This window comes from Giraffa tippelskirchi, chromosome 2, assembly GCF_054371585.1.
Source record: "Giraffa tippelskirchi isolate mGirTip1 chromosome 2, T2T-mGirTip1v1.2.pri, whole genome shotgun sequence".
Lineage (NCBI taxonomy): Eukaryota > Metazoa > Chordata > Mammalia > Artiodactyla > Giraffidae > Giraffa > Giraffa tippelskirchi.
The window spans coordinates 166,403,367-166,428,119 of NC_137276.1; the positions used below are offsets into that span (position 1 = coordinate 166,403,367).

Genomic DNA, 24,753 nt, shown 5'->3' on the forward strand with positions numbered 1-24,753 from the left:
TGTTCTCAACCCATCATGTTCAAACACAGGAGAAGGGGCCACCTTGTTCTCTTAGATCCTCAAGACCTTCCTATGAGGTGGACTTTCAAACCTGTAATGTGCACAATATTCCCCAACTCCTCACATACCTACTGATGATACAGGCACCACCCCCTCCCAGGACCCACACCTACTGGCAGGGGCCCTTGGCTGCCATGTGTGTCTGCCTCTGCCAGCCCTGTCCAGCCTACTGCGACACAGCAGTATCTGCCTGAGATTCTCTCCCTGTGGCAGAGGAGGAGTCAGGACTAGGGTTCTTATTTATTTATGTGTTGGTTTACTCCGTCCCAGGGATGAGGCAGCGGTTAAGAGGAAGGGGAGGGAGGAAGGACGGAGGTGGCGGCGAGGGGGCAAGGGGGGAAGGCCCAGAAAAGAAGCTGTGGTGAGCCAGAGATTGGTGGAAGAAATGTCTTTATAATTTCAGCTGCTTTTGAACCACACTCTCTCTAGCTGAGCCCCCTGGGGTGAAAGGTCCGTGTATTACTGGGGATAGGAGTCTGTAACCTTAATTGTGCCTCAAAGCATTTGGCTGTGTTCATCCTGAAACTTCCAGAAGGAAAAAAAAAATGTGGTTTCCATTACAGTGTCACTGAGGGACTTGTACTGGGTTTGGGATCATTAAAGTGAAAACACTGATGAGTAAGCTATGGCATTTTTTCCTCCAAGACTTACGTCCTTCCTCCACCCTTAGTCCTGTACTTTATTTTGAGACCAGCTTAAAATAGTCTATAAAATATGGAGCTCATTATATCCCATCTAGCAGATTTCATTTGGCATGAATGTAGATTAAAAGCCCCACGCCAGTTCTTCCTCCTAGCCTGAGTTTATAGGGAAGACACTCCTCTGCTTTTGCTCAGGGCTGAGTTCTTTAGAGCGTGATTCTGCAATAGATCAGGAGAGCCAGGAGGTGCCACTTCCAACTCCACTCAGCTTATTTTTCATGATAATAACAAGGGAGGACAGAGAAAAAAATACAATTCTGCTTTTGGGGCTTCTTAGAACTTTTCCTAGAGCTTTGAAAAGCTTAATTCAAACTAGGCACCCTTCAAACCCATGAATTCCTCCAGTCTTCCACATAACAATGACTATTGGGGCTGCTGAGCGCATTAAAAGGGGCAGAATGGAGCTGAAACTGCAAGGGAATATAAGGAAAAGAGGCCTCAACTAGCAGTTTTTGCATCCTTGCTTCAAAGGTAGGCTCAGCCAACAACTAACTGTATGGCTTTAGGAGGTAAAATCATCTCTTTGGGCTCAGTTTCCTCATCTCTAAAATGAGAGGTCTCTTCCAACTCTGTCTCTTTTTTTCTTTTGCTGAGGGTACAGTTATGGAGGCAAAAGGATGAGAAATGAAAACTTCCTCTTACCACTTATCTTACTTAGCCCAATACCATCTCTTGAACTAGTAAATTCACTTTCTATCTGATAAAGCCCCAGTCTTCTCTGATTACACCTTCCCTCTGAATCACTAGAAAATCCCCTGCATTTTCTCTTACCCTGAATACCCTTTTCCCTTGCTCTATCTAAATCCTTAAAAATCCAAATACAACGACAGTGTGCTTAATAGTAAGTACATGCTGAGGACTTGACTTATCAGTTTTTAACACAGTTCTTGCACAGGTGTCATCTTCTCCCCAAGGGTCTCCCCCAGGGTGCAGTATAGGGTTTTGTCTCTCAGGAGGGAGCAGGACTGAATCAACTCTTGATGGCAGCGGAAGGCTCAACTCATTAGCAGTCTGCTCTGAGCTACCCAATGGCTGAGTACCCAGGTGACAGACCTACTCCTCCCCCCATACTCTCTAGCTGTGGGTCCCTCTGAGTCTCCTCAGCTACCTCACCTATGCAATGAAGAATAACACCCCCTACACACAGCCCTACTGGCAGCTTGAATGAAACAGGTGAGCCTACGCAAAGTCTTAAACTACCTACCTCTTCAGTCACACCCCATAACATTGCCTACTCTTTTGCTAAGCATATCAAGGCCATCCGAACTGCATTTCCTCATTTCTCCGTTTTCCTACTTAAAAATAACTCTCTAAGCACCCCCTTCTTCCTTCCTTCCAGCAGAGGAAGCATTCTCCCTCCTCCAGTCTTCCACTTCCATCTGCACTCTTCAGTCAACCCAATCCTACCTCCTCCAGGTCGTTGCTGCACTTTACAGTACTTATCACAAGCTCTTTTCAATTCAACTGTTGCTTGGCTCATGGATAGTCTGCCTCACTCATTAGAATGTAAACTTCATGAACACTTCATGCCTTATTCATGCTGTATCCCCAGCAAATAGTTTGGTGCCTGCAACACTGTCAGTGCTCAATGAATATTTCTTGAATGGATTAATCGATCCATTTCTGTTCATCATTTTCAAACTTCTCTCATCGTTGGCTCCCGCCCCCAGCCTCAAGCACATTCAAGCCTCCCTTCTTTAACAAAACCATTGCTTGACCCTAATGTCCCATCAACCACCATTCTATTTTTACCTTGCATTTTCCAATATATTTCTCAAACAAACAATATGCGCTTGCTGCCGCCTCATCTTCACCACCTCCTCCCACCGCAATCTGGTTTCTCTTCATCAAGGCTGCTGAAACAATGCTATGAGTTGTCACCAATGCCTTCTGTCACCAAACTCCTCACACTGCCCCACTTCCCTGCAGATGGGGACCCCTAACTGTCCCTTCTCCTCTACCCTCAAGAATATATTGTATCCTGGCTTCTTCTTATCTTAGGAATACTCTTCCCATCCCTTTGACACTGTCTCCCCACACCCACACTTTCCAAAACCAATCTATACCAGTCACCTTTTCCCCTATACTGTCTTTCCTGAGCTAGTATCAATTTCACTATCATTTTGGGGCAGATGACTCAAAACCAAGGATCTCCTATCCTAACTCTCTAGAAAAACAGACATACTTCAATTGAATGAAGGAAGTGGGCATTTTGTTATACTTCTGTGTATTCTCAGCACCTGCTCTACTGCCTGGTACATGGAAATTGTTCAATACATTTTAAAAAAACGAAATGCTCCTGCTCCGCTCTTATCTGTCTTTAACCTGATATGCAAACAAGAATCTTCACAGGATGATCCCAACCTACCTTTCCAAACTGAACTCTTACCACACAGATGTTCTAGGCAATCTGTACCCTCCAACTTCCATCCTTGTCATTAAGTACTACTAAAGCTTAAGTCCGTTCTCTCCTCTTTAATTTACCTGCCATTGTATTATTTACCATGGTATTTGTTAGTATCTCCCCTGCTAAATCCTAAAGCTTCATGAAGACAAGAACACTATCTTCTTCAGCATTGTATTTCTAGGCTCTTGAATAAGGCACAACATATAGTAGGTTCTCAGAAGATACTTGCTGAAGCAGTAATACTGCCTCTTTCCTTCAGACCCAACTACTTCTCCCCGTTGTGAGTGCATAGTACTTGCTTAGCAATTCAACATGAAATACCTTGTGGGATCACACAGATATATTGTAGGCACTGTGGATGTATTATCTACAGGTATTACAGGTATTCTCCAGTATTCTTGGCTGGAGAATTCCATGAACAGAGGAGCCTGGCAGGCTACAGTTCATGGGATTGTGAGAGTTGTACACAACTTCAGTTCAGTTCAGTTCAGTCACTCAGTCATGTCCGACTCTTTGCAACCCCATGGACCGCAGCACGCCAGGCCTCCCTGTCCATCACAACTCCCAGAGTCCACCCAAACCCATGTCCATTGAGTCAGTGATGCCATCCAACCATCTTATCCTCTGTCATCCCCTTCTCCTCCTGCCCTCAATCCTTCCCACCATCAGGGTCTTTTCAAATGAGTCAGTTCTTCACATCATGTGGCCAAAGTATTGGAGTTTCAGCTTCAACATCAGTCCTTCCAATGAACACCCAGGACTGGTCTCCTTTAGGATGGACTGGTTGGATCTCCTTGCAGTCCAAGGGACTCTCAAGAGTCTTCTCCAACACCACAGTTCAAAAGCATCAATTCTTCACACTATCTTTTTATTACAGGTATTATCCACATAGAACCATGGAATATTAAAGCTGGACGGGATCTTTTTCATAAGATCCATCACTTGATAGAAGGGCCAACAGGGACTCAGATAGATTACCACTGGTTTTAGATCTTTCAGGAATTTGAACTGTAAGTTCCTGAGGGCATGAATCCTACCTCCTACTCCTAAACACTCCCTGCTATACCTGGGACCTTAGTAGGTAGTATTACTGCTACTGCTACTGCTAAGTCGCTTCAGTCGTGTCCGACTCTGTGCGACCCTATAGACAGCAGCCCACCAGGCTCCGCCGTCCCTAGGATTCTCCAGGCAAGAATACTGGAGTGGGTTGCCATTTCCTTCTCCAGTGCATGAAAGGGAAAAGTGAAAGTGAAGTCGCTCAGTCGTGTCCGACCCTTAGCGAACCCATGGACTGCAGCCTACCAGGCTCCTCTGTCCATAGGATTTTCCAGGCAAGGGTACTGGAGTGGGTTGCCGTTTCCTTCTCCAGCTAGTATTACTACTGCCACTAATATTAACAATACTATTTATTGTTTTGACAGTTTCTTTGGTAACATACCACCCTCCATCCACAAGGTGAAGAGCAAACCCATCAACTATACTGGGAATCCACAGCTGGCTTTCTGACCATCCAGGGACACAGCTGCCCCACTTCTCCTCAGTTATCATTGAAAATGCCACAACAGAAGAACAAGCACTGGGAGGCCATGTGGGTGCTTAGTTGTTCAGCTGTGTCTGACTCTGTGACCCAATAAGACTGTAGCCCACCAGCCTCCTCTGTCCATGGAATTTTCCCGGCAAGAATACTGGAATGGGTTGCCATTTTCTCCTCCAGGGGATCTTTCCAACCCAGGAGTTATACCCACATCTCTTGCATCTCCTGCACTGGCAGGTGGGTTCTTTACCACTGTGCCACCTGGGAAGCCCCATACCATGCCCAGAAAGTGCTATTTTACTGTTCTCACATCGCAGTCACCTCCTCCTCACTGGGTAGAAACACCACACCAGGACCTCACAGCACAGCTATCAGTGTCCTTCCCCTAGGACTTGGCCTAGATATATCTTGTCTAGTGATCTCACACCACAGAAAAAACATCCCAGTGATACACTCTACTCTCTACTGACAGGGGAAGTGGGCACACACCCCAGTTTAACACGTTTGCCAGATAGCGAGAAAGATGGGGTCCCCCCACCAGTACAAGAACAGGTAGAGGAAAGAACTCATCCGAAGTGAGAGCTGGGGTTCTTGGATCTTGATTCTTCTTTTAGTAGCTCTGTGACTAGAGCAGAGTCTTTTCACCTTTATAAGCTGATTTCCTACTGGTGAAAGGGGAACTAAATTAACTGCTCTCAGAGAGACATAGTGAGGACCAAGGGGGATAAGATACTGGAACTGTCAAGTCATTACAGTTCTCTACCCGCAACCAACAATTCCATGATAACCACCTCTGAGTTCCCTGGATAGTTCGGATACTCTGTTAGCCTCTTTATTGGGTTTCTTGATAAGATACAGTGGTAAAGAATCCACCTGCCAATGCAGGAGATGCAGGCTCAATTCCTGGGTTAAGAAGATTCCCTGGAATAGGAAATGGAAACCGACTCCAGTATTCTTACCTGGAAAATTTCATGGACAGAGGAGCCTAGCGGGCTCTAGGCCATGGGGTTGCAAAGAGTCAGACATGACTGTGCGCACATGCATGACAGGATACAACTTTGAGCTCGGTGTCTAGGTGAGAATACTAAGGGATGGGGAGACAAGGACCTGCCCCCGGGGACGCTCTACTCACAAGGGAAGAGACGGACCCCCGGAAGCAACTAAGCTCCTAAAAACAATAGAAATCTGGGAGTACAGCATGCTTACTGAGCACTTATTCATACCAGGCCCTGGCCACACTTATTAATTCCTTCAAGGCTCACAACCACCCCATCAGGTGTGTCCTTCTACCACCGTAAATCACAGAACACTGGCCTTGCACCTAAATGCCCATGTGTCTTTGAACAGAACCAGTATGATTAACTGGGGGAACATTTTCTGGAAGACAAAGGGGCTATGTGGTTTGGAAGGGGAAGGATGTGAATTAATTGTGAGATGGGGAAGCTTCAGGTATTTCAAGTGGAAGCACTTGAATCATGAAGAGAAAATATGAAGGTTGCTAGGGAGATTATCCTGTGGGGCAATGGGGAATTGTGCTGAGGTAGTGTTTCAAGGGGTGCTGAAATCAATTTTTTTACTGAACAATAGGTCCCTTTAAGAAAGTGGTTTTGTGCCAGAAGCCAACTGAATGAGTTCAGTTCAGTTCAGTCGCCAGTCGTGTCTGACTCTTTGCAACCCCATGAACCGCAGCACGCCAGGCCTCCCTGTCCATCACCAACTCCCGGAGTCCATCCAAATCCATGTCTACTGGGTCGGTGATGCCATCCAACCATCTCATCTTCTGTCGTCCCCTTCTCCTCCTGCCCTTAATCTTTCCCAGCATCAGGGTCTTTTCAAATGAGTCAGCTCTTCGCATCAGGTGGCCAAAGTATTGGAGTTTCAGCTTCAACATCAGTCCTTCCAATGAACACCCAGGACTGGTCTCCTTTAGGATGGACTGGTTGGATCTCCTTGCAGTCCAAGGGACTCTCAAGAGTCTTCTCCAACACCACAGTTCAAAAGCATCAATTCTTCAGTGCTCAGCTTTCTTTATAGTCCAACTCTCACATCCATACATGACCACTGGAAAAACCACAGCCTTGACTAGACGGACCGTTGTTGGCAAAGTAATGTCTTTGCTTTTTAATATGCTGTCTAGGTTGGTGATAACTTTCCTTCCAAGGAGTAAGCATCTTTTAATTTCATGGCTGCAGTCACCATCTGCAGTGATTTTGGAGCCCAGAAAAATAAAGTCAGCCACTGTTTCCCCATTTATTTACCATGAACTGATGGGACCAGATGCCATGATCTTAGTTTTCTGAATGTTGAGCTTTAAGCCAACTTTTTCGCTCTCCTCTTTCACTTTCATCAAGTGGCCCTTTGGTTCTTCTTCAGTTTCTGCCATAAGGGTGGTGTCATCTGCATATCTGAGGTTATTGATATTTCTCCCAGCAATCGTGATTCCAGCTGTGCTTCCTCCAGCCCAGGGTTTCTCATGATGTACTCTACATATAAGTTAAATAAGCAGGGTGACATTATACAGCCTTGACGTACTCCTTTTCCTATTTGGAACCAGCCAACTGAATAAGAGATATCTATTAATCACTTAAAAACTAAGTTAAAGTAACTTCTTTGTGTAGTGTATGAACATTCAACTTCAATGGGAAGCTGATTACAACCTAACCTCCTCTAATTAGAAAATTCCCAGCAAAGAAGAACCAGCCTACATGCTTTTCATACACAAGCTGTGATTTCCTTTTCCCCACCAGCCATAGAAAGGAAATAACAAGTTATAAAGGTTGGTACAAAGAAGCTATATACCATGCTGGGCACATATACGCAACAGGACAAGCCAAACCAAGGTGGGTCTCTAGCATTCAAGGCAGGCTAGGAATGGGCTAAGCAAGACAACTTTATTTTGGGGGGCTCCAAAATCACTGCAGATGGTGACTGAAGCCATGAAATTAAAAGATGCTTGCTCCTTGGAAGAAAAGTTATGACCAACCTAGACAGCATATTAAAAAGCAAAGACATTACTTTGCCAACAACGGTCCGTCTAATCAAGGCTATAGTTTTTCCAGTAGTCACGTATAGATGTGAGAGTTGGACTATAAAGAAAGCTGAGCGCCGAAGAATTGATGCTTTTGAACTGTGGTGTTGGAGAAGGGACTCTTGAGAGTCCCTTGGACTGCAAGGAGATCCAACCAGTCCATCCTAAAGGAAATCAGTCCTGAATATTCATTGGAAGGACTGATGATGATGAAGCTGAAACTCCAATACTTTGGCCACTTGATGGGAAGAACTGACTCACTGGAAAAGACCCTGGTGCTGGGAAAGATTGAAGGTGGGAGGAGAAGGGGATGGCAGAGGATGAGATGGTTGGATGGCATCACCGACTCAATGGACATGAGTTTGAATAAATTCCGGGAGTTGGTGATGGACAGGGAGGCCTAACGTGCTGCAGTCCATGGGGTCATAAAGAATCAGACATGACTGAGCAACTAAACTGAACTGAAGCAAGACAACAACTCTGACCCAGTCAGTGGCCAGTGCTGGGCAGATACCTGAACACAAGCCTCCCAAAAAAAAAAAAAAAAAAGCAAAAAGACAAAGACAGAGCCAAAGACAGAGCATCTGTCAGTATGGGAAACTAGGGGCCAGGAAGCAGGCTGCAGGCATGTGAAGGGTGAGACCACAGATTGGGTACTGAGAACCACAGCCATAAGGGCCAGCTACCTCTTGACCTTGCACTGCACCTGGGCAGAGCCAATGCTTAGACAGGCATTGGGAGTCTGTCCAGCCAGCATTAGGAGATTTGAAGGCTGAGGCAACAGAGAATGGCCACGCAAGGAGAGGCAACTTCAGTGAGAAAGACAAGTAGGTTCCTGGCCAAAGAAGAGCTCAACGCCCTCGTAACTTGAGGAAAGTTATTGTCCTCACTGCCCATCTATCCAGAAGGGAAAGAGGGATTTTCCTTTCTCTAATTAGAGCTGAATATGGGCAGTATCCACCTACTGAAGTTACTCTAAGCTAGTAAGGAAAGGCTGTTCACATTGGCAGTGACAAACCACCATCCGATCTCTGGAGCCCTAGGCAGCCAGAACAGAGAGCCACAAACCCAAAGCAGGCTGGGACCACACAACATCCTGGGGCACAGGTACCTTTTTTCCCCGGGAATATGAAGGGAAGTCAATGCTTAGAAAGAAAAATACCATATGATATCACTTATATGTGGAATCTAAATAATGACATTACAAACAAACTGATTTACAAAACAGACTCACAGAAAACGAACTTATGGTTACCAGGAAGGAAGGGTGGGAGGCAGGGATAGATTGGGAGTTGGGATTGACATGTACACACTGCTATATTTAAAACAGATAATAAGGACGTGCCGTATAGCATAGGGAACTCTGCTCAATCCTCTATAATAACCTAAATGGGAAAAGAATTTGAAAAAGAATAGATACTTATATACGTATAACTGAATCACTCTGCTGTATACCTGAAACTAACACATTGTTAATCAACTATGCTTCAATTTAAAATAAAAACTAAAAACAAGAAAAGTTAAAAATTAAAAAAAAGATTTAGTCAGTGATAGCAAATGGTTGTAGTTGAAATTTCTGAAGAAACTTGCATGGATTATATCCAAAGGATTGCGTTCTTTAAATGTTGTTCCTTAGTGCATTCCTATGTTTACCACTCCCATATAGGGACTGATTTCCTCATTTATTTTGCTGAAAAGTCAATTTTACCTATATTCTCTGGCATCCATGTGAAAGCCTGACAATGAGCAGTTCTCAACTGTGGCTGTCATTAGAATCACCTGCAGAGCTCCTTAAACATGCCAGTGTCCAACCCCCTTCCCAAAGACTCTAATTTAGCTGGCTGGGGTGGTGGAGGGAGGTCAGGGGGTGGCAAGGGAGGAGCTAGACGTCACGCTTTCTAAGAGCTCCCAGATGATTCCAGAATATATCCAGGAATGAGAACCAGCTGGTTTCTGGCCCAGAATCCAAAGCACTTTGTGGTAGCTACAGGAATGTACACAAAGCACCAAGAAGAAATCGGCAGCCTAAAGCTTATGATGTAAATTCAAAGTCTCACTTAAGTTTTCCACACATCAGTCATTTCTGTATTTCTGTCATCATTTCACCATATCCACATACCTCCTACAGTTATTTCCTTGATATCATTTTAAATCAACTCCATCTCTTAAATTTGTTTTTAAAGTAAACTCATAGACTGGGGATAATGGCAAAGTGACATAAAAAGGCAGGAGCAAGAGAAAATATAACATGACTCTTGAGAGGAAAAAACACTCAGAGTTAGGAATGAGGGAAGGGTTTCCCCGGTAGCTCAGCTGGTAAAGAATCCGCCTGCAACATGGGAGACCTGGGTTTGATCGCTGGGTCAGAAAGATTCCCTGGAGGACCAGCATGGCAACCCACTCCAATATTCTTGCGTGGAGAATTCCCATGAACAGAGAAGCCTGGCAGGCTACAGTCCATGGGGTCACAAAGAATTGGACATGACAAAGCACAGGAGGGCGGGTCCAGGGCAGGAGATCCAGGATCCATGGGGTCAAGTTGGTCCAGGCACAGCAGTGAGGAGGGATGAAGTCTTGGCTACGGTTAGAGAATAATAGAGAATGCCACGGAATAGGGTTACAGGTGGCCTGGGGTTGTGCCTTTAAAGGAGCTCTAGGGACAGAGAGAGAAGACTGGGGGACCACAGGGGCTAGAGGAGGCAGATATCTGGGGCAGAGAGGAAGGCAGGGTAGAGTGTGAGGCCTAGGGAAAGCTGGTGGGAAGGAAAAAGGGAGACTAGGGGTAGGAATTAGGGGAGATCTGAGGGATGGGTGGGGCTAAGGAAGGCCTTGCTGGATAGGGTCAGAGCAGGGGCTGGACAGCACAGCAGAAGCAAGACAATGAACCAAACAGGGTGTCCTCCAGACACTGCCAAGCAGTGACCAGTAAGAGAGCATGCAGGGACACCTGTAAACTGCCTAAAATCATTCCATGAGCTACCAGAGGTGGTTATTCCCACACACTGAGAAACACTGCCTAATGCTCTACAAATAAAGAGCATCTGCCTTTTCCCTCTTCCCCTTTTATGACCAAAAAAATTTTAAAAATTAAATGTAAACAAAGAAATGTAAACCCCCATCTCACTTGTCAGGTCCCCATGGATACACTAAAACTCAACAACAAAATGCAATGTTAACTTCTCTTCTCTTATACACACACTCATGTTTTAGATCTGTATGAACACCCTTCTTTTGATGGACAGATCCCACCATACGAACCATCTCCTTAGTCGCCATCTGAAAGCACAGAACATGATCAACAGAGTTGACAAATGCCCTGTAACAAACACTGTAAAAACAGCATCTGATATTAATGAAAGAAATCATCAAAATAATCATGTCTGAGCAACCTGGCAGTTCATTATCTTATAAATCCTCACATATAGTCAAGTCCTAGGAAACAACCCCCTTTATTTTCTTAAATCCTTACCCTTAGTGAACAATAATGAGGGAGATAAAAGATTCATTTGCAATCACCAAGTATATGCATTGTCATTTCTTCATAAGGTTTATTTCCGCTCCAAGATGTGTCCCAGTATATTCCTCCCTTTTCCTAGGTGTGTCAAATCACAGATTCATTTATCCCCCAGTCGCAGCCAGGAGAATGACTCAGGCTGACACACAGCTTGTCGATTATTTCATTTTCCTGGGCTAACCTTATCATTTCCCACTTCTTTTTATTGCTTACTTACTCCCTCTTCACTTTCTTGAGGTCTGTTACTTGCAAAATGGTATGAGACATGACAATGATAAGGGTGAAACAACATAAAATCCTAAAAAAATGATGAAGGGAGCTAAATTCGGTTACACTAAAGACAGATCCCAGAGAATTTTGTTCACTGCCCAGAAGGACAGGTTCATCATTCATCCATTCATTCAACAAATATTTATTGAGCATTTCCCATGAGCTAGCTCAGTCTAGCACACCATATTAAAGCATGCTGCAGTCTACACAAAGTTAGCTAACGTTAGTTACTAGAGGAAAGTTGCTACATCATAAAATTCTGCTTGAACATGGCTGCGGGCATCACACATATACATGTATAATACTGTGATACTCATTAACCAGAACTGGGCAACATAATCAACACCCAACCCCCCAAAATCTGGAAATAAGTTGCCCTATACAGTCAGAAGCTGCTCAAGACTCACATTAAAGAAAACCCTAGAGATTACTGTTTATGAAAGACCATAAACTTTCCAAATATAGCCACACATGGTGACAAAACATGCATAGAAGAACACACCATTCTGGCAAACAATGTTTTGGGGAGAGGTTGATTAGTTAATTCATAAATTCACTAACCTGACATTTCTAACAATGCCTGACACTTTTACATGCACTAACACAATAAATTTCCCCAAAATTCTACAATATAGCTATTATTATTATTAACATTTACCATTTTTCAAATTATCAGACCAAGGGTCAGTTTGAGGGTAAATCATTTAATCAAGGGCATTTAGAAAGTAATGAAGCCAAAACATGAACCCAAGTTTGCAACTCATGGATTCAAGCACTTCCTAAAAAATAAAACCAAATTATTATTAATATAGCTTGTATATTAACATCTAGCTTCTTTTTAAATTAGCATCATATGTTAGGTTTGAATCTTGTTTTAATTTACATAAGTATAAATTATCTCTAAGCCTCTAACAACTCTTAATTGGACTTTTCTCAACTCCTGGTTATTATATACCACATGTTCCTATCTTTCCTAAGACGTCTGTAAGACAGTGAGAATCAACAGCATTGGTAAAGAAAACCAACACTTAAGGGGCACTTTCTTCATGCCAGGCACTGGAATAAGTATTTCACTTGTAGTTTTTACCTACAGTAACCCTCTGAGTTGGTGCTATCATTTTCTTTTACAACGAAGGAGGCACAGAGAGGTTAAGTAACTTGCCTAAGGTCACACAGATAAGGAGGATTCACACCTGTGGTCTCTCCTTCCCCTGGTCTATGATCTTCACCAGTAACGAGGTCTGGCTCTCTTCCTAACATTCTCATCTCATCTCAAGTCTGGGCTCCTACTGGCCTGGTCTCAGTGCTAGTGAGAGGCTGCTTTTCAGATGTGCTGGTTTGGCTTCCTCCATCTTTGATTTCTCCCCGATAACAGCCCTGGTTCACCTGCTGTGTGCAGCTCTCTGCTTCCACCTGGTATTGACCTCCTGGCACACCTAAGACAATCCCCAGTACAGATGACCACACCTTGGGCTGGGCAGCAGAGCCTCCCCTAGGCGACCTTTTCCACCACGGTTTTCATTTCAATCTTGCCAGAATCTCTTAAAGGAGCCAACACTTTTAAAAATAACACTCAACATTGTTAAAAAAAAAAAAAAAATCAATTACTCAACCAAGTTAACAGTGGCTTTTCCTTACAACAGAATGTCTGGATTTGCATCACATTACCGGGAGATTTAAATCACATGAATATTTGAAGGTAAAATGTATTAAGGTCAGATTAACCTGAGGAATAAAACGGAGTTTCCCTTCCCTTTCCACTAACTGCAAATTCTGTATGGCTCACAGACAACCCACAAAGGCAGCTGTCCTCCAGACAGATGCCATAGCTCCACGATGTTGAGGGGCCTTGTAAGGAGGAAATGAACACTTACAAAGCACCTACTATGCACCAGACATTATGTCATGTGTTTTACAGGTATGAATGAACTAAGAATTCTGCAACAACCCCAGCAGATAGGTCTCACCACGCCCATTTTACAGATGGGAAAACAAGCTCGTAAAGGTCTCATAAATCAGCCTAAGGTCACAGAGCTGGTGGTGGCAGAGCCAAGATGTGAGCCTGCATCTGTTTGCCCCCGGCTTCTTGCTCAGGGACTATTCTTCTTGCTGCACTGCTCAGGGTTCCATCTAGACTCCTGCAAGATGGAGCTTGCCTTTGACTACAGTACTGAGTTTTCTGATCAACCCAACAAGAAATGAGGTCCTGATATACACGTTTCCCAAATGGCCCTGGGCTCCTGATTCCCAGATGGGTCACAAATGTCCCCAGAAAAACAGTCGCCTTTTTTTTTTTTTACTTTCCATGGGCTGGCTACTCATCTGTTTCATTCCCTCTTCTCTCTCCTTGCTCCGTGTTCCCTTCTCTACTGTGTCTTTCTCTGTGTGTGTGTGTGTGTCTGTTTCTGCCTGTGTCAGAAATCTGTGTGTGTATGCATACCTTCTGTCTTCTATCCCTTACACACACACACATGCACACACATTCTCATGTCCATTCTCTCCCCCCCAGGAATACCTCGATCCAGCAGCCGGAGCAAGCGGAGATACCAAAGATACCACTGTTCCCAGAAGCGGTCCGTCATCCCCCCCTGAACTCATCCTTCACAGCCAGTCCCCTCAGCAGAGCCTCGTCCCACCACCGCCAACTTCAGGAGGCCAGAATTTCTTGACGCTGGGCTTGCGCGTAGCCTGCTTGAAGCAAATGCCTGCCTGCGAAGACAGCCACCAGTCCTCCCACACAGAGGCTGACTGTGCCGGGAGCCTGTTTCACAGCAACAAAGGAACAAGTGCGGAACACTGCCGCCTTGTGCAGACCGAGCCTGCAGGGGCCCAAAGGAAGGTCAAGAGACGCAGGGGAGGGCACCAGGGAGCACCTTCACAAAGAAGGGAGCGGAGAAGTGGTCTTGGGAATGAGACTGCACAGTCAAGGTCATATCTTAGATGTCATTCCAGGATCTCCTACCATCCTGGCTTCCCCTGCCTCCCATGCCAAAGGCCAGTGGCTCTCCTAACAGGAGACAGGGATAGGAAGACAGGAACTCAGCCATCCGGGACTCTGAGGCCAGCCTACAAGAGCCAGAGCCTCACTGTCTTATTCCGTGGAAACCACAGGCACCCCAGGTCCAAGGCTGCTGGACCCATGTGGCCAGAAAAAGGCCACAGACTCCATCTTCCTTTGTGGATCCTCTGTTAGAGTAGAGACAGCATGGACTCCAGAGTCACATAGATATGGGTTCAAATCCTGCTACCACTTAACAGTTGCCTGGCCTTGATCACTTTACTCCAACCCAGCTTCCTCTTCTGGAAACTAGAGAGAACAGTATTTGCTTCACTGAGCTGTTGTGAGGTTCCCAAGAAAGGAAGGACCTAAAATTTCTGGTCCAGCACATGGTGAATGGTGGTGCTCAAGGGCTCGTTCCCCCTTCTGCTCCAAACCTCTTCCTCTAGCCAGATCCTCAGCTCCCACAGCCCTTACATCCCATGCTTTCACACCTCTGTGCACTGGCTCCTGGTCTTCCCATCCAGAGCATGGCCATCCTATGGCCAAGTATTCACTGCGGCCAAGTCTTCCTGGTTTTACCAACATGTAAGTTGAATGCCACAGAGTCAGGCAGTCTTCCCTGGTCCTCCTTCCCATCTCCACTGCATTTCACTCCCTCCTTTGTACAGGATTCTGCTTCCTGACTCAACCACAAACTCCATGAAGACAGGATCTGCTCTGTGATCATCACTGAACCTTGAAGAGTCTTGAACTTTGCAAGTGCCTAAGTATTTACTAACTGAATGAGCGAAGAGGCAAATGTCTGTGCATCCCACATGGTTTTGTTTTTTAAGTTAGGAAAAGGAGTGGACTGCAAGGGCCTCAGTCTCTAGGCACCACCTAAAGCCTGTGGAAGAATGACAGGGCACCCTGGCCTTGCATTGCTGGGAACGCATTTTACAGGATGCTGGCTGCTGACCCAGTGAGGCTGTGCCCCGAGGTGACCAGAAGTCCTGTTTGCATAAGTGAAATCAAGAGGACCCCAGGTCCAGAACAACTTTGGACTCCAAGTCTAAAAACTACCCAGCAGCCATGTGCACATTCATCACTGCTTTCACCCAGCCCAGGCCATGCCTGCAATGTCTTCTCACTGTTCCAGTAGAAATGCTGGCCTCCCAGGCCTCCTGGTCTCCATCTGGAAGCCGGCAGGAGCAGGCCTCCTCAGCGTCAGCTCTTCCCGGAGGCTCAGGCTTCCAAGATGACACAGGCTGCAGATTCTGACAGAATTCAGACTGAGGAGGAAGCCTGTCCTAGGGCAGGAGCTAGGAGGGAGAGGGAGAAGGCGAGCAGAGCCACAGTCTCCTCCAGCTTGGCCCTGCCCCTGCTCTACCATGGCATCGTGGTTCCTTCATGAAAAGAAGCCCTGGGACCGAGTAGACACCGCCGCCCAGAAGCTACCTCGCAGGATCTCCTGGAGTTATTTTACTATTACCTTAAATGGACAAGACTCCAGTCGGTAGTTAACACAAGAATGCACACCCCTCCTCCTCTCTCTCCAGAGAGAAGTGCACTGACCCTTAGCCTCCCCCTCCTTCATGAATAACAGGCTCCATCATTCAGGTGTGGCCTGTACTTTTCCAGCTCACAAAGAACTTTCACATCCATCTTCTCCCTCGGGCCTCTGAGACACCCTGTGAGGTCTGTAGGATGGGACTCACTTTCCCCAGTCTACATAAGGGAAAACCCACACACCAAGAGGTTAAATAACTGACTTATGGTCAAATACCTAGTCGGTGGCTGGGCTGAAGAAGTGTGTGCCATCTGTCTCTCTCAGAGTGTTTCTGTGGCTCTGGATTGTTCTCTGGGGAAGTGTGATGTCTTTCATAGAGAGGTGGAGGCCCTCACAGTAGGGCAGGACCCGAGGGCAGTGCTGACAGGCCACAAGCGTGGCTCAGCAGAGGGCCTGCGTGTGGCCTCTTACTGAGTGACAGCCTTTCATCTTTTTCTTTGGCTCTGGGCTTTTGGCTGCCAAAGAAGAGCAGTCTCCAAACAAAAATGCCAAAAATGGCTCTGTCTAACCCAACTGGGGAGAGATCTGAGATGGGAGGCATGTACATGTGGCTCCTACATGGGTCTGAGGAGACCCAGACAGAGATAGGCTTTGAAAAGAGCACCTGCCTATGAGGCAGAAAGTCCCAGTGACCGTGTGGGCACTGTGTGAACTAGAATACTCTGACGGGGCTAATGCTACTCTTCCACGTCCCATTCTTGGGCCTGGAGAAGGCAGCTGGCCCTGTTCCCCTCCTTCCAATAATCAAGTGCCAAACATTCCACACAGCTTCGGTTTCAAAGACAGAAAGGGAATAAAGATGTTAACAACATGGGTGCAAGCGCTGGCCCCCCAAGTTGTAAACATAAGAACATAAGTGTCACCTGTGGGGTCAGGCCCAGGATGAACCTATTCAGCCAGCAATTTCACTAAAGATTGGCTTCAGCCCATCATGCTGGGCTCCCAGTAGCTCCTGGGTCCACCACTACTCATTTCTCCAACTCCCACAGAGCCTCATAAGCAGTGCTTTCAATGCAGCCCCTCCAGAAGATGAATACAATGTTCCAAGAGACTGTCAGAGTTGCCATTTAGCTGCAGTGCAATTAGAATGGACAGGATATCGACCAGGAAGGGGCCTTATTAGGTTTTGTTGTTGTTGTCACTTTGTCTTAAACAATACTCCTGCGGCGGTTCCTTCTTTCGTCATGGTCAGAGCAAGCACGGTCATTCCCGTTGGCATGGTTCCTGCAATCCACCTGGCTGGTGCTACGGGGACCCATTCTCAGAAGCAAGGAGCATCTCCAGGCCAGCAACAACCCATCCATCCCAGAGGGCTGATGCCCGTCTGGATGATCACCAGAACATGGATGTGTTCCCTTCTCTTCACTGTTCCTTCTTCCTACGTGGCACTGTTCTTTCTCCCGCTCTCCGCCCGCCCCAACATGAAAACACTGTGTTCCCAATCAGATAAAGCCAGCACAAGTGTATGGAGCAGAAGGCAAGCAGCACAGAGGGAGGGGAGAAGCAGTCATGTCCCAAAGCTTTCCCACTCATCTCCTGGGACGATGACCACTCAGTCGCACTGGCTGGCTTATTGGACCCACGGGGCTAGCTCACCAGGGAAGGTGGTAGTGTTGCTAGTCTGCATAGCAGAGCGAAGACTATCTCTCCCCAAGGAAGTGGGCTCCACCAGGCTGCCATTTTGCCCTGCAAGCTGTACTTCAGTTGCAACATGTATCACACACTCCAGCAGACACCATCCTAAGCCACCTCCCACACCACTTCTGTCCCCTTGGCGATGAGCACCCAAGTGGAGAAGTGAAGCCCTGTGACAACACATTCTCAGCGACGCCATCCATGGATGGGATGGACACTGGCCTGTCTCTCCTGTGAGAGCCAGGTGTCCCCAAGTAAACGGGTTTCCTAGGTCCACACCTGAGGCCAGCACCTAAGACAGGTTATCACCTGTCACGCTGAAATTCAAGCCCACTTCTCCCAAGAGGTCTTTTCCAGCTAACCTCATTCATTCTCTATCTCTGAGGTTCTCAAAGTTTAATGGGCAGCAGAATCACCTTAGAGGGTTGGTTATCCAGGCAGGTAACTCGGCCTCACTCTCCAAGGCCTGCATTTTTAACCAGCTCCCCAGCTGAGTCTGAAACGGGGATCTGTCTGCTTCTGTCCCTGTTCTCCTCTCTTACTTCACTGAGCTATTCCAGTTGAATTCTAGAGTGTACCCTGTTTCCCCCACACATCCTCGGAGTGCAGAGTTAGAAGAATCTCCTGGAAGGTAAGGGGCCTTCAAGGCCCAGTAGAGGGTCCCAGACTCCAGGGCTGAGGAGCTGCCAGCCAGGAGGCTGAGAATCAGGCTCCTCTCTCCACAGGCTCCAGAGAGCATTCATCTGTACAATGGCTTTAAATGTCACCTCAAATATCAGGCCGGGCGGCAGGAGTGAAAGGCGGAAGCTCATTAGCCTGCCTTGCCCTGCTTTTGTGTGGCTTTCATCTGTGTTCACCTCTGACCTCCTCTGGGATCATTAACGCTCCCTCGACTGGGGGAGCCTCAGCTCCTGGAGACGTCACACAGCCCTTCCCCACACTGGGCTCTACACCAAATTGCTAAGTCAGGGAAATGCAGTCCCTCCTGGACACCTCCCCAGAGCACTTATTCCTCCCCCACCAATCGCCAGAACCCCATGTGGCCCTGACTCTCCTTCCACAGCATGCCACCCCAACACTGCCACCCTGGCCCCAAAAACCAAGCCGTGCCCTCATGCCTTTTCAAAGCTCACCCATCCTGGGCCTGTGAAAAGTATTAGGATAAATAATTTCAACCCCTCTAAAGTCTGCACAATGAGAGCTTAGTATTCAGACCCTCGGGGAATATTTACATTTTGGCCAAAGATAATGCCTTAGGTCAAAGGAAAGAAAACAAAGAACAAAAACAAACCAAGCTTATAAATAGAACAGATTGATGGTCTGCCAGAGGTGGGCAGTGGAGAGTAGGTGAAGTGGGTCAAAAGGTACAAACATCCAGTTATAGTAAAATAAACAAGTCATGGAGATGCAATGTACAGCATGGTGAGACTATGGTTAATAACACTGTACTGTATACGTGAAAGTTGCTAAGAGAGTAGATCTTTAAAGTTCTCATCTAAGGAAAAAAAATCTGTAACTGTGTGGTGATAGATGCTAACTAGAATTACTGTGATGATCATTTCACAGCATATACAAATCATTATGTTGCAAACCTGAAACTAATAAAATGTAGTATTGTATGTTAACTATATATCAACTTTTTAAAAAGAGAATTGGGAAAAAATAGTATAATATATTTCTACCATCACCGGGAATGCTTTTTTTTCTTTTTTGAGTGTGTGTGTGTGTGTGTGTGTGTGTGTGTGTGTGTGTGTATGGGCTTCCCTGATAGCTCAGTTGGTCAAGAATCTGCCTGCAATGCAGGAGACCCTGGTTCAGTTCCTGGGTCTGGAAGATCTGCTAGAGAAGGGATAGGCTACCCATTCCAGGATTCTTGGGCTTCCCTTGTGGCTCAGCAGGTAAAGAATCTGCCTGCAGTGCGGGAGACTTGGGTTCGATGAATGGTTTGGGAAGATCCCCTGAAGAAGGGAAAGGCTTCCCACTCCAGTATTCTAGCCTGGAGAATTCCATGGACTGTATAGCCCATGGGATTGCAAAGAGTCAGTAAACATATATATATATACATAAAGTCAAAAAGCTTAATTTGTGCAAATTATGATCTGGAATGACAAGTAAATTTATTCAATATTTAAAAAAAAAAAAAAGGAATGGGAGTGGAAGTCCAGGCCTTAGATAAGCAGCACGGGTGGGGTGTGTTGGGGGCAAGGAGGAGGGTCCATGACTCTCTTCCCTAAGCTCCATGGGCACGTGCCTGTTGGGTGACCTGATGAAGGCACCTCAAGGAACCCAGTGCCTCCTTTGCCTCCCTCATTCATCTCCTAATCCCTCACTTCCTACCCAGAAAGAACACAGTTGACTGCCCTCTCCAAACCCCTAAATTATAAAGTAGTTCTTCTTGAGGAAAAAAATGAAACAATAGATAGAGTGGACACCTCAGACCCTGATCCCAGAAGTCCGGCAATCCAAGAGTTTATTATTGCCTCCTCTGTTTCCCTAACAGCTGGTAGGGATGCCTCCCTATTCCCTCTACTAACAGCAGCTTCTTCACCCATCAAATGAGGTGATGTGACTCAGTGACCTAAGGGCCCTTAGGTCTGGGGGCCTTTTGCCCCCCTGACATTTGGTTTCTCTTAACTCTTCCTCCCGCCTCTCACTTGTCACAGTTTATTGACTTGGAAAAACTTAAAGATGTCAGTCACCACAGCTGAAACTGCATGCCTCACTCAGCCTGTGGGGAGCCCTTAGTGTGGAGAACACTCTCCCTTCTCTTTTCATCCCACGCTTTCCCCATCTCCACAGAGAGCTTTTCCAAATAGACCACTCAGCATATCTGCCCAGGAAAGTCAGGCACCAGACTACGACAACGGCGGCTGATAATCTTGAATATGAACTTCAATAGGATCAAAAAGAGCCCACTGCATCATCAAAGAAATACTACATTCTGGCTAGCATATATCTAGAACTAAACATTTTTTTATATAATTGTTGGGTTTTTATTTTTTGGAAAATGTATAATTTGTGTTTGTTCCATAATGTAATCCACTATTACATCAGAATAGTTGACTCACTGGAATGCCCTGACACTCACCCCAAAACACACACACATCAAACACACACACACATCACACACACACACACACACACACAGAGAAGCACACTGGCCAATTTGAATTCTGTCTTCCTTGACTCATTTTTAAAAAGAAAAGAATCAATTGCCATGATCACTTTACTTTTCATGAAATAAATTCTCCTTATGGTTCTTAAAAATAACCAATTCCCATAAATTCTAGAACAAATCCCTGTATGATCTGTTTATTCAGTTAATATGAAGCCTGCTAAGGTTAGGAAAGGGCCTGAGCTGAATCAGACCAACTGAGTTCAATTCACAAGTCTTTTTCTAACTGACTGGTAACTTGAGGCAAATCATTGCTGCTGCTGCTGCTGCTGCTAAGTCGCTTCAGTCATGTCCGACTCTGTGCAACCCCATTGACGGCAGCCCACCAGGCTCCTCTGTCCCTGGGATTCTCCAGGCAAGAACACTGGAGTGGGTTGCCATTTCCTTCTCCAATGCATGAAAGTGAAAAGTGAAAGTGAAGTCGCTCAGTCGTGTCTGACTCTTCGCGACCCCATGGACTGCAGCCCACCAAGCTCCTCCATCCATGGGATTTTCCAGGCAAGAGTACTGGAGTGGGTTGCCATTGCCTTCTCCGAGGCAAATCACTTCACTTCCCTAAATCTCAGTTTCTTCATCTTTTGGATGAACATAAGGCTGACCTTATAAAATCTGAACAAACTGCACGAGGGAAAAACAAAATAACATGTATGAAATATTAAGTACTGTACCTAACACAGCAGTTGCATTCTCCTACAATAGAAAACAAGCTCGTGCCAGCTTAACTTATCAATCCATGGGATCTAAATGGACAAATACACCAGCTAAAAAAAAAAAAAAAAAGACTATCAGTTTTGCCTCTGAGGACAGCTATAAGCCAAGTGGACTTTGTGAAGTGCTGAGTTAGGCACAAGTTATGACTCCAAATCCCCCAGGCCTCCACCTGCCCTTCAGGTAGGGGCAGATTCCTACATCTTACTTGCCCAAATGCCCCAACTCATTTGGCTTCTTCCCTCTGCCCTAACACAGGTTGCAAAGATCCAAGAGAGAGTTAATTAGAAAAAATCCTTTGATTATGTCCACATGAAATATGTGGATGACTCTCAGTACTGAGAAGATGGAAAACTTTTTGGAGTTTCCTGATATAGTTTCCACGTAGTAAATGCCAATGATTTGGCTTCCCTAAAAGTCCATCAAGCCTGACCTCACAGCATGCATACGGGAAAGCCTAGTTAAAGATAGCCATGTGAAAAAACAACTACTATAAAACTCCCAGAAAAAAAACTGACAGTCTTAGGGTAGGGAGTTTTTCCTAGGCAAGACACAAAGCTAAACACACATATATGCATTTTTTAATCTCTGAAGGGATATACAAGTCACGTAAGGAGAACAGGGGATAGAGAACAGTATTGAAAGGAATACTTTTCACTGAATATCTTTTTAAACCTTTCGAATTTTGACCCTTGAACTGTACCTAACTTTTCAAAGAACATTTTAAGATAATGGAGTCAAGAATAAATGTAGCTGTTCTTGGAGTCTAGCTGCCATGCTGTGAGAAGACCAAGCCACATGGAAAGACCACATGAAGGAGAACCAAGGGCCCAGGCTGAGAAGCCCAGCCAGTCTCAGCCCCACCCACGCCAGCTGCCAACCACGTGAGTGAGGTCGCTTTAGAGCTTCCTGTCTTTCCAGCACCATGACAGACGCCACATAAAACAGAACTGCCTACTTGATCCTCACGATCAGGGAAATGGTAAATTGTTGGTGTAAGTCACTAAGACTGGGGGTGGTTTGTCACAGTGTAAAGATAAATGAAGGTGGGAGTCATTGGTGATTGGAGACAAGTTAAAGCCACAAGAATGGCTGAGATCACAAGGAAGTATTGAAAAGGACTGTATCTTATTTCATCTTGAAGACAAAAGCATGTCTAGTCTCAGGACCATACCTATCTGTCTACCTATCTACCGATCTAAGAATTTGAATTCTGAAGGCAGAATTGTCACAGGGATGTCTAATTAACTTGCTTGCTTGAATTTTAAAAAAACAGACAGATTTTCTCTACAGGAAGTAAATATATCTGATTTGGCTACTTGTTTTGACAATGAGAGATACCTTTTCCAATTCATTAAATTTGCAGCTCCAAGATTTTTAAGAAAACATATTTAAAGCCTGATTATAATCTACAAGGTGCTAGAAAATATTTTATTTGCAACCACTTAAACTTATGGTTTAAAAAAATGTTTAATGTCAACTTAGATGTATGAGGGGAGGATATAGTTTTCAATATTCTTTTAGGGCATACATAAGCAAAACCGGGCTCAATAAAGGACGGAAATGGTAGGGACCTAATAGAAGCAGAAGATATTAAGAAGAGGTGGCAAGAATACACAGAAGAATTGTACAAAAAAGATCTTCATGACCCAGATAATCACAATGGTGTGATCACTCACCTAGAGCCAGACATCTTGGAATGTGAAGTCAAGTGGGCCTTAGGAAGCATCACTATAAACAAAGTTAGTGGAGGTGATGGAATTCCAGTTGAACTATTTCAAATCCTGAAAGATGACGCTGTGAAAGATGATGCTGTGGAAGTGCTGCACTCAATATGCCAGCAAATCTGGAAAACTCAGCAGTGGCCACAGGACTGGAAAAGGTCAGTTTTCATTCCACTCCCAAAGAAAAGCAATGCCAAAGAATGCTCAAACTACTACACAATTGCACTCATCTCACATGCTAGTAAAGTAATGCTCAAAATTCTCCAAGCCAGGCTTCAGCAATACGTGAACCATGAACTTCCAGATGTTCAAGCTGATTTTAGAAAAGGCAGAGGAACCAGAGATCAAATTGCCAACATCCGATGGATCATCGAAAAAGCAAGAGAGTACCAGAACAACATCTATTTCTGCTTTATTGACTATGCCAAAGCCTTTGACATATGCAGGTCAGGAAGCAACAGTTAGAACTGGACATGGAACAACAGACTAGTTCCAAATAGGAAAAGGAGTACGTCAAGGCTATATATTGTCACCCTGCTTATTTAACTTATATGCAGAGTACTTCATGAGAAACGCTGGGCTGGAAGAAACACAAGCTGGAATCAAGAATGCCGGGAGAAATATCCATAACCTCAGATACGCAGATGACACCACCCTTATGGCAGAAAGTGAAGAACTAAAGAGCCTCTTGATGAAAGTGAAAAAGGAGAGTGAAAAAGTTGGCTTAAAGCTCAACGTTCAGAAAACTAAAATCATGGCATCCGGTCCCATCACTTCATGGCAGATAGATGGGGAAACAGTGGAAACAGTGGCTGACTTTATTTTTCTGGGCTCCAAGATCACTGCAGATGGTGACTGCAGCAATGAAATTAAAATACATTTACTCCTTGGAAGGAAAGTTATGACCAACCTAGACAGCATATTAAAAAGCAGAGACATTACATTGCCAGCAAAGGTCTGTCTAGTCAGAGCTATGGTTTTTCCAGTAGTCATGTGTGGATGTGAGAGTTGGACTATAAAGAAAGCTGAGCGCTGAAGAATTGATGCTTTTGAACTGTGCTGTTGGAGACTCTTGAGAGTCCCTTGGACTGCAAGGAGATCCAACCAGTCCATCCTAAAGGAGATCAGTCCTGGATGTTCATTGGAAGGACTGACGTTGAAGCTGAAACTCCAATACTTTGGCCACCTGATGCGAAGAGCTGACTCATTGGAAAAGACCCTGATGCTGGGAAAGATTGAGGGCAGGAAGAGAAGGGGACGACAGAGGATGAGATGGCTGGATGGCATCACCGACTCTATGGACATGGGTTTGGGTGGACTCAGGGAGTTGTTGATGGACAGGGAGGCCTGGCGTGCTGCAGTTCATGGGGTCGCAATGACATGACTGAATGACTGAACTGAATTGACTGAAGCAAAAAAAGTCTAAAGCCCACTGAGGTATATATCT

The 24,753-nt window shown here is 45.4% G+C and overlaps 1 protein-coding gene across 7 annotated transcripts in view; it reads right to left on the reverse strand.

Annotated features, from left to right (window-relative positions):
* The window catches only part of KALRN (kalirin RhoGEF kinase), a 683,494-nt gene that overhangs the window by 603,020 nt on the left and 55,721 nt on the right, over nucleotides 1–24,753 (reverse strand). For 3 of the 7 annotated variants that reach the window (XM_081571705.1, XM_081571709.1, XM_081571707.1), the window contains exon 1: nucleotides 14,030–14,096. The exons of the other annotated variants lie outside the window; for them this stretch is intronic. In XM_081571705.1, the coding sequence (XP_081427831.1) occupies nucleotides 14,030–14,096 (67 nt within the window). Of the gene's footprint in view, nucleotides 1–14,029; nucleotides 14,097–24,753 lie in introns of those variants that run through there. 7 annotated transcript variants of the gene reach the window in all.